Raw genomic sequence first — 15,693 nt, 5'->3', positions numbered from 1 at the left:
GAGAGAGAGAGAGAGCGCTGCCTTTTTTTTTAATACAACTTTTTCCTTGAGCCATATAATTTTCTCGCGAGCACTTCTTACACGCATTCCTCCGATCACGCGTGCTTATTCGTGCTTACGTAAGTAGACGGACGTATAATTGCGATCGCTTACAAATTCCTTGGCACACAAAGTATCTTGCTGATCATTGAAACCGTATATAGGCTTACATCCGCTTTTTTTCAATGAAATATATACACGCATCCATAAAATATATTTCCGGATTCAATATTATTATTTGTGATCTATCATAAAATAGAATTGATATAGAGACAAATTATATTTATTATTAAGAGAAAAATATTTGACTCTTAAATAAAAAATTTTTTAATCTAATATAAAATGATTTTAAACATTGGTTTTTTGCCAAATGTTGTAACGCCATTATCGTGCATTATAACTTCGGACAAAGATTTATTCTAAAGAATATATAAACTTGAATTTATATCTGTTACTCTTGTCACAATAAATCAATCTTGTTTAATTCGAGGGAGGAGAATAGGAATTATTGATCTAAACTTAATATTATTTTATTTTATTCTACATGCGATAAAAATAAGTACGTCAAGAATATTTTTTGTTTTGTTATTAGAAATTCTTTCTGGGAAGGCGAATCTCTCGAATGATTACTTTAGATAAGTGCTGCATAGTCGCGTTCTATCTTTGCTGATAACGCGAGAAAAAGAAGCTATATTCATAAAGAAGCTTAATTATATGTATATGATTGTTTATATAACTAATATAATATTACATCCGGTAGAAATTCTTTTTAAAATTCTTCGCATAATTTTTCAAAATTTCTATATACATATATAAATTTCATAATTTCTTCGAATTCCTGCATGCGATTTTTACTTTTTAGAAAGTATCTCAAATTTCTTTGTATTAATTAAAACATTTTTTAGAAATTTTCAGAATATCTACATCTTTTCTAGAATTTCACACATATGAGTTTGAAATATTCTGAGATTTCTCATTCTGTAATTTCCTAAGAAAACTTATAAAAATTTGAAGAAATTTAGGAGAGATATTTTTCAGAAATCGTCATAAATTTAAAATGTGACAAATTCTTTTCTAAAATGTGACAAGTTCTTTTCTAAAAATATTATGAAATATGAGAATTTTTCTACCAATCTAAGTTTTATTTACATCGATAGTCTATAGTCAATAAAATAGATCGTAAAAGACGAATCATGTAAGAAAAATTTCTACTTATTTAAAAAAAGATCAGTTCCATTACACGTTTTCAAAACTGGAATATACTTTTCTGTTTTCATTCCCAATATTTACGATGCTCTTGGAGCCTCAGAACGCAAAACACTGTGTACAGTATTTCTCGTATATTACGCTGATATATGATCTGGGAGTATTTTAAGCTGAAATTACCGGGCGAGATCGAATGGATCAACATAAGAGTTTTATTCTGTACATTTATGAAAATCATCGCGATAATCAATTAATGTACGCGCGCGCGCGTGTGTGTGTGTGTGTGTGTGTGTGTGTGTGTGTGTGTGTGTAAAATGAATGATAAATATCGTGCGACTTATGTCACTCGTGACTGGAACGTGAGTCATAATCTCAGTACAAAGAACTACTTTATCAATCATTCGCGACGGATTAATTGTTCCAAGATAATAATAAACACTGTTTATAATCAATTTTGTATCGTTAGATATTATATAATTTGCGCGCGTTTTTATATGCGCGAAATTATGGGTGCCTTAATGCGAATTTTCGATTTGGACATTTATTTGTTATCAAGACATAATCACAAAATGGATTCAATATGTGTGTCATATTATGTTAAATTAACACTTAAAATGTTAGAATTTAAATATGTTAGAAATTTAACACAAAATTTTGACAAGAACTTGAATGGACCGTTTCCATCAAATATATTTCTTACCATGTACTTGAGTTTAGCAAGTTAGATGTTGATTAAATATATTCAAGAGAAACTTCATATAAAAAATGTGTGGTATATATTAGGTCTTTAAAGTATGAAATACATCGCTTTTCGTATTATTATTGATACAAAATGTCTACATATTTTAAAAAAATTGATAATTATACTATTCGATGGAGCAAAAATTCTAGCTAAGAATCTGTTTTTTTTTCAATTACAGTACAATGATTTTTAACTGAGTTATGAGCAATTAAAATGCTCAAAATGCTCTTTTTATTTAATTTGTGATAACTCATAACAAATCTTAGGAATAATTTCAAAAAACAATTTTGTAAAGAAATTAAGTTTTCATGTCGAAAATTTTCTCAAATTTTTTTAAGCACGTGACAAGCCCACAAAATGACAAAAAATCCCATTTTAGCCATAGTTTTCTACATATAAAAATTACCAAACTTATACAAACTCAAAAAACATCTCCTTCGAAAGGAGAAATTTTAAACTTTGAAGCTTTTTTTTTAATTTCGATTTTATTTTTAATGAAGTTATGATTACTTAATATAATAGTAATACAAAAATCGGATATTTCATATGTAATGATCTAATAATTATATATATTACGTTTTATATATTATATGTATATTTATGTTTATTATGCATTAAAAAATATATATATGTATATACATGTTTGTATATACATATCTGCATATTATGTAACATACAAGAGTATGTTACGTCAACAAACGTAGTATAATAATAACAGCGCGTCCGCTGCTAGCTAAAGTTAAATAACGTATTAAATTCGTCGATGACGTGGCGCATGCACTATACACTAAATTAGCCGTAAGTACTTCGGACATGCTCTTGCACAATATTGCAAAGGGACATTTCCGTTTTGATTCGAAAACGCTAATAGACAGAAATGCGCCGTAATAGTACGGGAAATAAAATATATATTCTACGCAGTAGCGGAGAATGCGGGTGATTGGTTTGTATCCAATTCTCATATGTGAATAGCATTACTGTGTTGTAGATTCTAATTGAGTCATACAATAATCACATGGACAATAGTCGCATTTTAATATATACGTGACCTGCGTTTCTTCTAGAGAAGGTTGACTCATCTTATTGATTTAGCGAGATTGTTAATATCACTGAATAAATCGAGCAGAAAGAAGTGCTGACAATCAGATAAAGAATTTTAGAAATTACAAAGCTATAAATAATGTTGCCGTCGTTTCTTCTATCAGCGATCACCTTGCAAGATTATGCGTTTTAATTCTTTCGATAACGATAAATTTGTTTCGAAATTTTCTCTTTAGAGAAATTTAATATTATAAGAAATGAAATATACACTAGTTAGCGGACAATAGTGGATATGAAAGAACCAATTATTGAACGAAATAATAAAAATTTTAATAAAATTTACTTTAATCAGTTAATCAGTTTTTAATGATATGTATAAATTTGTTTATAAAAATTTAATGAGACGAATTTAGGATCATACATATAATTAAAAGTTTAAGATTCAAAATTTTTGTCACCTCGTTCAATAAGTCATGTCCACTAACTAATATATTTATCTTAATTAATTACTTATTTTGAGTACTAAGAACATTAATAACGGTATTTTAATATTTAAATAAATAATTAATCAATTTAATACTTATTAAAAACACTAATAACAATCTAGTGCTTTTTATACTTTAAATAGATAATTTTTTCTACTATAATCAATCATTATAATCAATTTAAAATATAATTTACAGTATTAAATTTTTCTAAGGATCATTAGTAATAAAGATAGCTGTCAAATAATTTTATTAATAATTATTATTTATAATTTATATTAGTAATTTAATAAAATAATAATTTATTAATAATTTTGACTTAATTAATTATTTTATTTAATTATTTTAATTTAATTAATTATTTTTAATTAATTATTTTATTAATGTTAACATCTAATTTTCTATCGATGTGACTTGGGAAGATAACACTGACTAGAAGATGATTAGAAGATATACAAGTTCGTCGGCAAGATAAATACGATACGTACTCATTAGCCACGTATTTAAAATTTGGCAACATTAATTTGCAATCGGTGCTATAGCGTATTGCATCGACGATAAACATTTCGGTCAAAAGTTATTCACGCGAAAATTTGCGCAACGCAATCGAAATACGTATAATAGCGACGCTCATAGCGCGATTTATCGTTTTGGCAATTTCCGCGAAGAGACCGCCCATAAAAACTTTCCTTGACGCGTCGTGCTAATCGAAGTCGCGTAATCGTGCAATGTCCAAGGTCGTTTGAAATAGCCGCTGAAAAACACGAGCCGAGCGGATAGTTAATGGGCTTGAACTAGGCGAAAATAAAAATTGGAGCGTAAGTCAAAAATATAAAAGAGAGATCAGAAGCGTGAACGAAACTTTTACGAGACGAAAATTGAAACAATGACTGCGTTCAGCAGAAAAAGCAATTTTGCAACTGTTGTAGGATTCTTTAATATGGTTGGCTATAATACATTTAAATCCAGCAAAAAAAACCTAAAAGCAAGAACTAATCATATTAAAGAATCTTACAACAGTTACAAAGCTACTTTTCCTGTTGAAAGCAACCAGCTGAAACGTAAAAAAGAAGCGTAAACACTTCTTTTAAATTTTATCGTCTCAATATTTTCCTCCTTGAAATTTTGTTTACGCTTCGATTTATTATTCTATCCTTGCATTCGATTTATATTCCAATTTTTATTTTCCCCAGAAAAGGCAAATAAAAAAAAATTATTGATCGATTTTTTTTCCCATCTTCGAGGATCGATTAGAAATTAATACTGAATCATTTTCTTGGTCTTCTTCGAGGGAGTATCACTAGCTGAAATATTGTCTTAGAAATTATATTTTACATGATTTTACATGATTTCATCTGATTACAAATAATTTTTTTTCGTTTCATTTACATATGAAGTCATTTCGTAAAATATATTTTATTTAACATATAATGATATTATATAATGATTTCTGCGGTTGCACATGTAATTATCGGATTATACAAAGAGATTTCACATGAATTTTGAATGATTTCAAGAACTCTGTCCCACACTTACATTAAGACTATACCCTCAGTCATCCCCGTAAATCATGCGTGAATTAAGCGAGATCCCAAGCTTTGTTTAAGCCAAAGAGCCGGCATTGCAAATCTATGTGTTTTATCAAATATTTTAAAATAAAACATTAGAGCGTTTTATTGGATCAAATATATGGAAATAAAGAATAGCTGTTTAATACATCAGTTTAAAATATATATAATGTTTTACTGCAAAATGTTTAATGCGTTCCAGATAAATAATACATTTACTTATATTTTCAAGCATAACACATAAAATATAAATAACTATTAAAATCGAATTAAAGTAAAGAGCTTATTAAAAAAAAAATTTTAATGTTTTAAAAAATACTTACAGAGAAAATGTTATATATTTTAAAGGTTACGTTATAAGTAAACTTACGCGTTATCTTAAAATAAATATTGACTGAAAATAAATACAAAAACACAATATGTATATTTAGCAATTATTATAACTTATAGCTGACACACACACACACACACACACACACACACACGCGCGCGCACACACACACACACACACACACACACACACACACACACACACACACCTACATTGTTAAAGTAAAATTTTAATTTGAACTTAAAATGGACTTTCCGAAACACGCAAAAATGTTAAAATGTTAAAATTAAATTTTTATACAAAAAAATATTAATTTTCTGCATATTCCAAGAAGTCCACTATAAGTTTTTAAAATTAACATTTTATTTTTAATAATGTATTAATGCGTTTGAAATGTTTGAATATTTAGAACGCTTTAAATGCTTTAAATTTCTGTTAAAGTAATATAAAGTGTTTTTGAAAAAGTGTTTTTTTTTTATGTGTTTTTAAACTTAAAACGCTTCTTAACAATTAAAAAGTGACTATAAGGACTTAAATATTTTAAATGTTTTAAAATAAAACACTTAGATTTGCAGTGTGATTAACATTTTACGTTGTTTCATCGATAACTCGCCCCCGCCACCCTCCCTCGTGTTTCGTGAAAACGGTCGTTATTGTTGATCTCGTGACGTCAAAAGCAGCGTCGAACGTTGCAAACACATTCATGTGACGCAAACAGCTGAGAATTTCAGAGGCGTAGTATCCATCAACCAATCGCATTCGAACGTGACCTCGATTGCTGTTCTAATCTTTTAAAGGGCTGCGTATAATAAAAGGAGTAGGGAAAAAAAAACAAAGAAATAAAATAGTAGCGGGATTCTTTAACGTCTTATCAATGATTGTTTAAAGGCCATCGTTAACTAGCGACAGCCAATGAGAGCCATGCTTTTTTTCATCGTTCTTGCCAATGGTTGTAGTTAATGATAACAACAGTCATGGATAAGATGATTAGAGAATCTCACTACTGGCTGTCTCTCTGTACTATTTCTTTTATTCTTTTATGTTACGCAATCCTTAAAAAAACATTTAACGAGTATCTTTTATATGGAAATATATTTTGTGATACAAACGCAACTTACGTCTAAATAGTACAGATTAAGATTAATTAACATAATAATATCGTGTCATCACGACGTCATTTGTCACTTAAAAATAAACTTATAAGTGACAAATAAGGTCATAATTTCATTACGATATTATTATATGATTTTCTGCTGTACTTGACATGTATCGCGTAGGCGATTGTGCAAATAATAAACATACATTTACTCAAATACGCCCACGTCTTTCACGCCCATGTCTTTCCAAGTAAATGACCTCTAGTTGGTGAAAACTCATTATTACTCATTATAACTCATTATAAACATGCTTGTGTCATATATACAAATTTCTAATAAATACATATACGTATAAATTATTCAAGAACTTTTTTTACTTTCACGTATGATGCAATTTCTGTTAATTTATGAAACCAAATTAACTAAATGGGAAAGAAACTTTTTCATTTACCCGTCGAATAATTGTGTCTTACTTATTGTTGACAAGATTGTTATGATGAAGGGTGCTTTTCATTTAATGGCAAGTCAACACAAGTAGTCTATCCTCCTTATTACTCTCTAAATGTCAAGAAAGATAATCTACTTGTGTCATCAAATGGAAAACATCCATCCAATCGTTATTGTAAGAATCTTGTCTCATAGACGACAATAAAAATAAAAATAAAGCCTGTTCTACAATATGCTTTTTGTTTCCTGTTTCTTGCTTTTTGCTATTTTTTACATCTTGTCTTTTTGCTTCTTATCCGGTTTTTTGTTTTATATTGCCTGAGATAAAAGTTAATGAACTTCGAAAGAAACAAGAAATACATAGCAAGAAAAACAATTGTCGATAAAACGATTGCAAAGAAGAAAAAAAGCAAAAGATAAAAAATAAGAAACAGGAAGCAAAGAACATATTGTAGAATAAGTTTAAATCACGATTAAGTCATTAAAAAAAAAATTTCAGCTAAATGGAAAGCTCGATAATTTTCTTAGAATATCAAATGGAAGCTGAAAGAGCAACAACTGTTTTTTTGTCTGTGGACGACAAAGGAAGAAAACAATTTTCAAGTTTTATTAAGAATGTGAATGTGTTTGTGTATTTTTAATCAAATCTCTCAATCGAAAACAAATTTTGTCAGCAGAAGTCGACAAAATTTTTTTAACTCATTGGATAGGATAAGTGCGATAATTTTTATTATATTCCAATTATGCATATCGTATCTGTAAAATCCAAATAATAATGTCTGAAAGACTTCTTTTAAACATGTATATTAATTGTATGTAAATACAACTCATGTATTATTATGACGGTTATTTGAGCAGAATGCAACAGTTTGAAAGCAACAGCTGATCCATTCGCCCTATCAATAAAGTCAAAAGATCAGAGATCGATTATACAATATGTGACGAATGCATTGCCATTATCTTGCTATACAGTACTTTAAAAAAATCTAATAGCGAATTCGATTAGATGCATTCACCAATCAGTCATGAACATTGTGCAATGATCCCTGAAAGTTTTACATTTACATAAAAAACTTTCAAGAGCTAAGAAAAAATTATTTTTTACTAAGATTTTTTTATCCAAATAACCAAGCTCGTTACAAGAAAGAAAATAGTTGCTTGACACAAGTTTCCTTTTAATTGTTCATAAAAATTGCCATCTTTTTGTAAGAGGGAACTGTTGCCTGAATATTGTCATCAAATTGCTCATTAATCGTTAGTAGCAATAAAAGTAGATAATCCAGAAAAGGATCAGAAGCTGCTTTTCTCAATATTGTAAATAATATTGTAAGTAATTTAAACTTTGTTATCTGAAAAATTTTTTATTCAAAGTTTCTAGGTTTTTTTTTTCAATCATTTTCATCTCTAGGTGTACGATAGAGAGATCTGAGAATCTTTCTGTCTGCAGTTAATTAACACACTTGAAAAATATATGACAAACGTAATCCTATACAGTACAGAACAATACAGATCTGTTTTTTATTCCTGCACTCTCTGAACTAATGCACACAGTGCATAAATAAGTTAAAGTGAAATACATTATTTGTTTCACTTAACTTATTGCACTACGTGCACCAGTTCAGAGAATACAGAAATAAAAAATAGTTCTAGAAACAACATTACTGCAACGTTACTGTAAGTGCTAGAACATTATAATGTTGTTACAATAGATTTCTTCGCGTTGCTTAAAAAAACCCCAAAATTTGTATACTTAGGTTTTCATCTGACATTCATTTTCAGATAAAACCCTACACAGAGAAAAAGATTTCTTTAGATTTAATAAATTTTATTATATTCAAATAAATTTGTTATTTGGAGTGGTCTAATCCAATGTTTTAATCAATAAGTGCAATTGAAACAATATATATCTTTGTCTTAAATACATTATTTATGAATTTTACTGAATTTTACTGAATAGATGTCTATCTCTTCAGTATTCGCGTGATCAAACTGTACGACACAAACATAATTGAGCACATAGCATTACTTTAATCCTATTGTTAAATTATATAAATTGTTTTCATATTTTTCGGCCAAAAAATGTAATGATTGTTTTAAGAAAGCAATTATTTGGAATCTCTATCAATTATATTTTGCCATTTTCAAATAAATAATTTATTTCGTTGTTTGTATTTATTGTAACCAAATAATAGATTATTTAATTGAAAGATATTACTTCAAATAATAATGTTATTTCTGTGAAGCAGTAGAGGTTTTTCAAATGAAATAACAAAATTTTTATTCAAACAAATAATATTTTGTACAAGAATATGTTGTTTCAATAAAATAAATTTTAGTCAAATAAATAGAAATACTAAATCCAAAGAAATCTTTTTCTTTGTGCAGCTTTAAAACAAAATAAATATATATTCGAAGAAAGAGTCTGGAAGAGAAAGCGAAGATGCTGAATGCAAAAAGTGTAAGCAAGGTGGATAGATCTAATATTTATGAGATGATTTGTATTGTACGAAATTAGCGAATTCGATTAGATGCATTAATGCACTGGTGCATGTTAAAGCCGTTAATTTCGTTTGACAATAAGTGTAAAAGTGAAATGCAAATATTTCGAATTATAAAATACACATTTTACTTAACACAATAAAATATATTGAGAATTTAACTCGTTTTTATATTCATATTGAACACATCTTTATAAATTATTTGTATATAATGATTTTATAGCTGTATTCAGCAGAGAAAGCAGCTTTATAATTGTAAAATTCTTCAATACGATTGGTTCTTTTTAGTTCTTTTTAGTTCTTTATGGATCTAAATCAGGCTTGTCCAATTTGAGCTCCGAAACCAAAACGCAAAGCCATCGATGCAAAAAAATTCAATGTGAGTAAGATTTCGGAGACTATAAAATGTTGATACACAGTAATAGTGACAATTATCAACACTTTCCAATTCCTGAAAACTTATCCACATTGAATTTTTTGCAACGATAATTTTACGTTTTGACTTCAGAGCTCAAAGGGAACAGGTCTGATCTAACGTATATAAACTAATCATATCGAAGAATTTTACAACAGTTGCAAAACTGCTTTCTCTGCTAAACGCAGCCAATACATATATATATGTATATACATCAGTACAGCATTGTGACTTCATCCAATTGAATTCGCTATTAAACTGGTATTACATTTAATTGTCACTTTCTATATATTGATTGGTTAAAAGCGAGACGAAATTTTAGTTTGAATCTCTTTCAATCTCAATTAAACCTTATAAATCTATTTTGACATTTACTTGTACAATCAAATACGGCTTCTTTTAATATTACTTAATCTACAGCTTCTATCTAGAAAATCTTTCTTTTGAACCTAAAAATAGAAAATCTTAATGGCAATAACTGCCATTTACAGGCTGAACGTAGGAGTTCAATTCATTAGATTAGAAGTTATAAATCTTTAGAATCTACATACGTCATCTTTAAAGTCTAACGTTCTAAGTCATACGTTCTAAAACTAAGATTCAAAGTAGGAGAAAATCTAAAGAGATCTGCGGAAATCTTTCTGTCCTGCAGCCAATTAACATGCTTGAAAAATTTGTCATACGATAAATTAATCTTAAATTTCAATAATAAAAGAAAAATAAAAATGGGCCACTCGAGTTTCTACTACGGCAGTAGACAAGTATAAATTATAATTAAGCGATAAACAAGCTTGCTATTTAAAATCTAATCTTGTTTGTGTCACAACTTCATCAAGATCTGTCGTTATCTATGTAATTTATAAACCTAATTAATAGAAAAGTAATACTAGATTTAATACAATTATTTTTTAATCCAAAGATAAATTCGAATTCAAATAAAATTATAATCACCGCTAGCGTTTCAGCTGATAGATATTTAATTGGAAAATTCGCTTCCTTTTCTTTTTACTTTCTCTCGCTTCCAGGATAGTTCCGTATGATACATCATTTATCCTTATTGTTCACCGAATGTTAAACAAGGATAAATGATGCATTACGTTATGTGTGAAACGGAATGTACCCCTAAACTTAATCCTACTTCTTGGAAAATTTTCGATATAGTACCTATTCCGTGAATGATTTTGTGAATAAAAACGAAATGACAAAGTAATACAAGAAATACAGAAAAAAGGAAACGAGAAAAAGAGAAATGGAAGGCCTTGGACACGTTATCGGGCGCGAGATAATTACATCCTCGCGTTGCCGCTGCATTAGAGAGAACTTCGGTCAAGAATGATGGTATATCGCGATCACGTGGAGAAACGCGTATAAGTATGAAGTATGACATGCGGGGCGAGGGAGGGATGACGACCGAAAGAACGGTTAGGCGGTAGAGCGGGAAGGGGCAAACTGAACGTATATAACCTTACGCTCGCGTCCCACCTCTCAGTTCTACTTGAAGTTCGGACACGTGAGTTTCCGAACAAAGCTCGCGCGAAGAGAAAGTTTTTATTTGTTTGGTGTGCTCGTTGTATGGGTAAGTGCGAGACGTCGTTCGATCAGAGAAACGCTCGCTTCGTCTCGCTCGAGATGCACGATCGAGTATTATCGAGATTTTAGCATTCTATCGTGTTTCCTTTCATTTATTTTTTTTTTTTTTTTTTATTTTTTTATAGAGATGTTTCACTGTGCGGGAACGATTCTTTCTACGACAGAGAGAAAAACACTTCCTCCTTTCCCCCGCAAAACCATTCGCGTGGTTTATCATCACACGCCCTTTTCCCTCGAAGTCATTGTGCCTCCCCCTCGTGAGTCATCGATGACTCTCGTATCCGCTGACTGCTCGTGTTCGCCGCGCGCGGATAACGGCGCGCGAACGGAGTGTTAGCGAATGTAAATAGCGTGGCGATATTATCCTCCAGACCACTCAGTCTCTCGAGGCTGAAAGGGTCAATCACAGAGGGAGAATTCCCCCTGAATTCCGATGTCCCCTCGCGTTTCCGTCGCTTCGGCGACGGCTCGACCGATAGATCTCGACTGTTGTCCCCCTTCCGAGAGGCTTCTGGAGGCTTCTGGAGGCTTCGTTCTCTCCGCGTGAATCAAGAGTTTTTCCGTAGCGGAAATCCCGCGGACGTGACGGGCGTCCGCCTTTCCCTCGCTCTCTTTCTCTCGCTTCCGCTCGAGAGATTCGCGGAGCGCGAACGGGATCCCGCGAATTTCCCAGCTGGTGACAAAGTGTCACAGCGAAGGTCGTGACGAGTAGACACGTGGCACGCGCTTACGTATCTATTTGGTCGTGTATTGATTCGCCACGCGCGTCCTCTAACAAGCGTACAACACCGCCATGTTGGATACCGAGCTGATGACAAATCCGATCCGCTTCTCCAGACTCATCTCGCAGATCTTGTCTTACGGCACCGTGCTCATCCGTGTACTCAAATAGCAGTGGACTTACGGTAATAGCGGACACGTCCCTGAGATCGTTTGCTCGCGCGCGGCAGCCGCGAGAGAGGAGTAACGTCATCGCGGTAGCGTTGCGTCGCAATTGGAGCCCATCGTATCCGAAGAGTATTGTCTTAAACGAATATATAAGATTATTCTTATATAATCATTATATAACTCCAAAAAGATCTTTTTTTTTAATTTTCTAAAGCGCTTTGTTGGGCTTCCTACTTTTTCTATTTTTTTTCCTCCGATACAAAGATCTTTCCATTTCACTTTGAATACATATAGAGATTATGAAGTAAAAAATTCATTTGAAATAATATATTGCAATTTGTTGCCGAAAAATAACTCTTTAGAGTATCACGGCCGTTCAGAGAAATAATTAATCTCTACTTTTATTTTTTATAAGGAATAAAAGATTTGTTATGTTTGAATGCAGAGCGAGAGAAGAGTATAAAACACGGAGAGAGCCCTGTAGAGCCAATAAGCAGCTGCAGGGACGAGCATGGCTTTGTGCCAACGGTTGGCCGCTGGGGCAGCGAATGGCCGAGTTGACTCGAGACGGCTGAGATATGGTGCCAGCCACAGGGGCAGGCACGCGGGCCCTGGATCAGGGGTGTTCCGCTACCCCTGCCGGTCTGGGCCCATTACGAGTCACCAGCCCTGACCGTCTCCACGGTCGAACAGTATGAGGAATTAGCAGGCAGCGTTGAACTTGAAACGCAACGCTTATTGCGTGAGCATCGCTATGACACTATTGGCAATTTCCTCAGGTATGTGGATACAGTTTCTCATTTTATCATTATACTCGTATTTTGCAAATAATAAATTGCAATGTCGATTGTACAGGTTCTACAAGGACTACACTGCAAGTGGAGAAAGTGTGCTGGATCGATTCTACCGGAAATATCAGCCACTGATAACACACGAACACCATACTTGCGTCGGTCTTGGATTTGAATTATTACATCGATTAACAGGATTGAACAAGCGATTCCCAGGAATAGCAAGTGGCCTCTATTTAGTATCTTGTGAAGAAGTAAGAAGTGTTTTTCATGTCCTTATTTTAATACAATAATATACATATAGTTGTACTATTTAATATGATATTCAATAGCTGTTGGAAAAACAATTCTTTTGTCAATCAATTATTTGGAATATTTTTTAAAATTTATTGAAACCTGTAATCTGTTTTTTTAGTTGAACTTCTTGCATGATTCATCTTGTTTTTCTGTTTTTTACATTAGAGAAAAAAAAAGAGAAGATGAACCATGTAAGAAGTTTAACTAAAAAGACCAAATCTAATATGTTTAAATTGCTAATATTTATGAGAAAAAAATTAATGTTTTTTTTTTACAGACGATTGGTGATATCGCCGGCTATGTTGGCGGTCCACCAGCGGCAGATAGCGGCGAAAAGGAGCATGTACTAGTGTGCCTGAAAATCGAGATTGGCGGACGTCGCGGCGTCATGCTGCTCGATCCCGGTTACCATGTAGCACGCGTTATCACTGTGATGGCCGATAAGTTATACCCTCATACAGGCTGGTTCACACAATCCGATGAACCGACTTGTAAGAAAGAGTACAACTACTGTTTATGTGCCGATGATCCTGATTATGTCGAGTGGCATGAGATAAAAACTCGACCTGGTGCCTTGGAGGGGGTGCAAGTAGCTCTCATTTATGTGGCAAGGCCATATTTAACTGCCATTGACGTTACAGAACGGAGAAATTTGGTTTATAACCAGAGAAGTCTCCTTGCCAGAGATACTAAAGGTCACGTCACCGCCGGCATATATTTCCCCGTTATACTGGATATGAACAATACACAGACCTTCACAATTTTCTACCAGACTGGTAACGGGAAGAAGCGAGTCAAGATGGCATTCAATAAGTTTCACGGTTCGCGTAAGGTATATAAATATATTTCTTGAGATTAATCTTGAGATTAAATTCAGAAATGTCTTCGGGGATATCTTGAAATTTACAATAAAAATATTTGTTGCAGATAAGTCCTGATACCGAGGAAATGGAGATGATAGCGGAATGTGCTCGACAACTCAATATTTCGCAAGATATCCTGCAAGATATCCTCTCTGCTTTAGCCACTATCATGAATGATTCGTCATTTTTGGCACAGCTGTTGGCTATCAATGCAAGAATTAACACCTTAGCAGAGGACAATTAACAAACAGAAGTCACTCCAATTAATGGAGCGTCGACACAACATCACGTTTTATTATTTCTTTTGCCCGCTTTCCTCTTACGTTCTTTCTTTTTTATTATTTCTCATAGCTTATTCGTTCTTTTATTTGTTTTAATCATGCTTTATTACGACGCTACATTTGCATATATATAAGACGAGTCATGCAATCTTGCAAACTCTTCATTTTTTTGTTGTAGATTTTTTATTCATGGAAATAATGAGATAAATTATAAAGATTAAAGATTAATATAAAAATGATTTGAATTGATTTAAGTAATTGTATGTCACAAAAGTACAATCATATTTTTGTGTCAATTCATTTTATTTTGCATATAAGATCATCAATTCTAGATGATTCACTTAAAATGCATGATTCAGCTTTTATAGCAAAGCGTCGCTTTATAATAAGACTTGTAAAATGTTTTCGACAATTCCGATATTATTTTGCATATGTAATTCAATGAAAACATTAACAGATACGATCAAATAGTATGATCTACAACACAAATACGTATAATTTTAAATCTGACAATTTTTTTTTATATATTTGCTTTTTTTATGTAGAATGCAACGCGAAGTAAAAATCAAATTGTTGTAACTAAAAAGTTTTTAAATATTATTTTGCATCTTAGATTTTAGTTTTCAACATGTAAGCTTTTGGGTTCTATGGTAATGTAATAGATCGGTGTGGTAATATTTTCATTGAACAATATTGGCACTAATGCAGTTAATAGATTACTATTTATGTAGAAAAAGGACTGCACTAAAATCATATTGGTACAAGGGAACTATTCTTGTTTTATTCTATCGCGTGCGCGAGTTTGTGCTGCATGTCGTTTCTTCTTTAGAATAATGTAATATGTATCTTTCAATTATACACTAAATTTGACTTTATTTGAATAAATTGTTTGACTGGAAAAGTAATATATTGATAGAATACCTCACCTTAAAAAAAAAATCTTTAAAGTTATGGATATCTTTCATCGATAGGAGAAAAATGAAACATGCAAGGTCTAAAAAATACATTTAAAACAACAAATTTATGATTCCCTTTATACTTTTTAATATATTTAATTGTACAATAATGAAACTAACAGAAATTCATTACCTATCAATGTACGTGACACATTTTC

The 15,693-nt window shown here is 31.7% G+C and overlaps 2 protein-coding genes across 2 annotated transcripts in view; one reads left to right on the top strand and one right to left on the bottom strand.

Annotated features, from left to right (window-relative positions):
• LOC105624685 (integral membrane protein GPR155) overlaps positions 1 to 12,432 on the bottom strand; it is a 19,564-nt gene extending 7,132 nt beyond the window's left edge. Inside the window, exon 1 of the mRNA XM_012206040.1 lies at positions 12,244 to 12,432. Coding sequence (XP_012061430.1) covers positions 12,244 to 12,432 — 189 coding nt within the window. The remainder of the gene's footprint in view (positions 1 to 12,243) is intronic.
• Positions 12,433 to 12,858: 426 nt separating this feature from the next.
• Positions 12,859 to 14,542, top strand: LOC105624684. Its single transcript, XM_012206039.1, has 5 exons — positions 12,859 to 12,888; positions 12,936 to 13,126; positions 13,203 to 13,392; positions 13,713 to 14,267; positions 14,363 to 14,542. The coding sequence occupies exons 1-5, from the start codon at positions 12,859 to 12,861 to the stop codon at positions 14,540 to 14,542; spliced, it is 1,146 nt and encodes a 381-aa protein (XP_012061429.1).
• The last annotated feature ends 1,151 nt before the right edge of the window (positions 14,543 to 15,693 follow it).

Source organism: Atta cephalotes, assembly GCF_000143395.1.
Source record: "Atta cephalotes unplaced genomic scaffold scaffold00084, whole genome shotgun sequence".
In the NCBI taxonomy this organism is placed as follows: Eukaryota; Metazoa; Arthropoda; class Insecta; order Hymenoptera; family Formicidae; genus Atta; species Atta cephalotes.
This window is presented reverse-complemented; position numbering and strand designations above follow the sequence as displayed.

Coding starts and splice junctions, on each gene's coding strand:
- LOC105624684 (XM_012206039.1), top strand. CDS start 12,859: ATGGCTTTGTGCCAACGGTTGGCCGCTGGG. Junction 12,889..12,935: donor GCCAACGGTTGGCCGCTGGG/GCAGCGAATGGC, acceptor ATATGGTGCCAG/CCACAGGGGCAGGCACGCGG. Junction 13,127..13,202: donor ACTATTGGCAATTTCCTCAG/GTATGTGGATAC, acceptor TCGATTGTACAG/GTTCTACAAGGACTACACTG.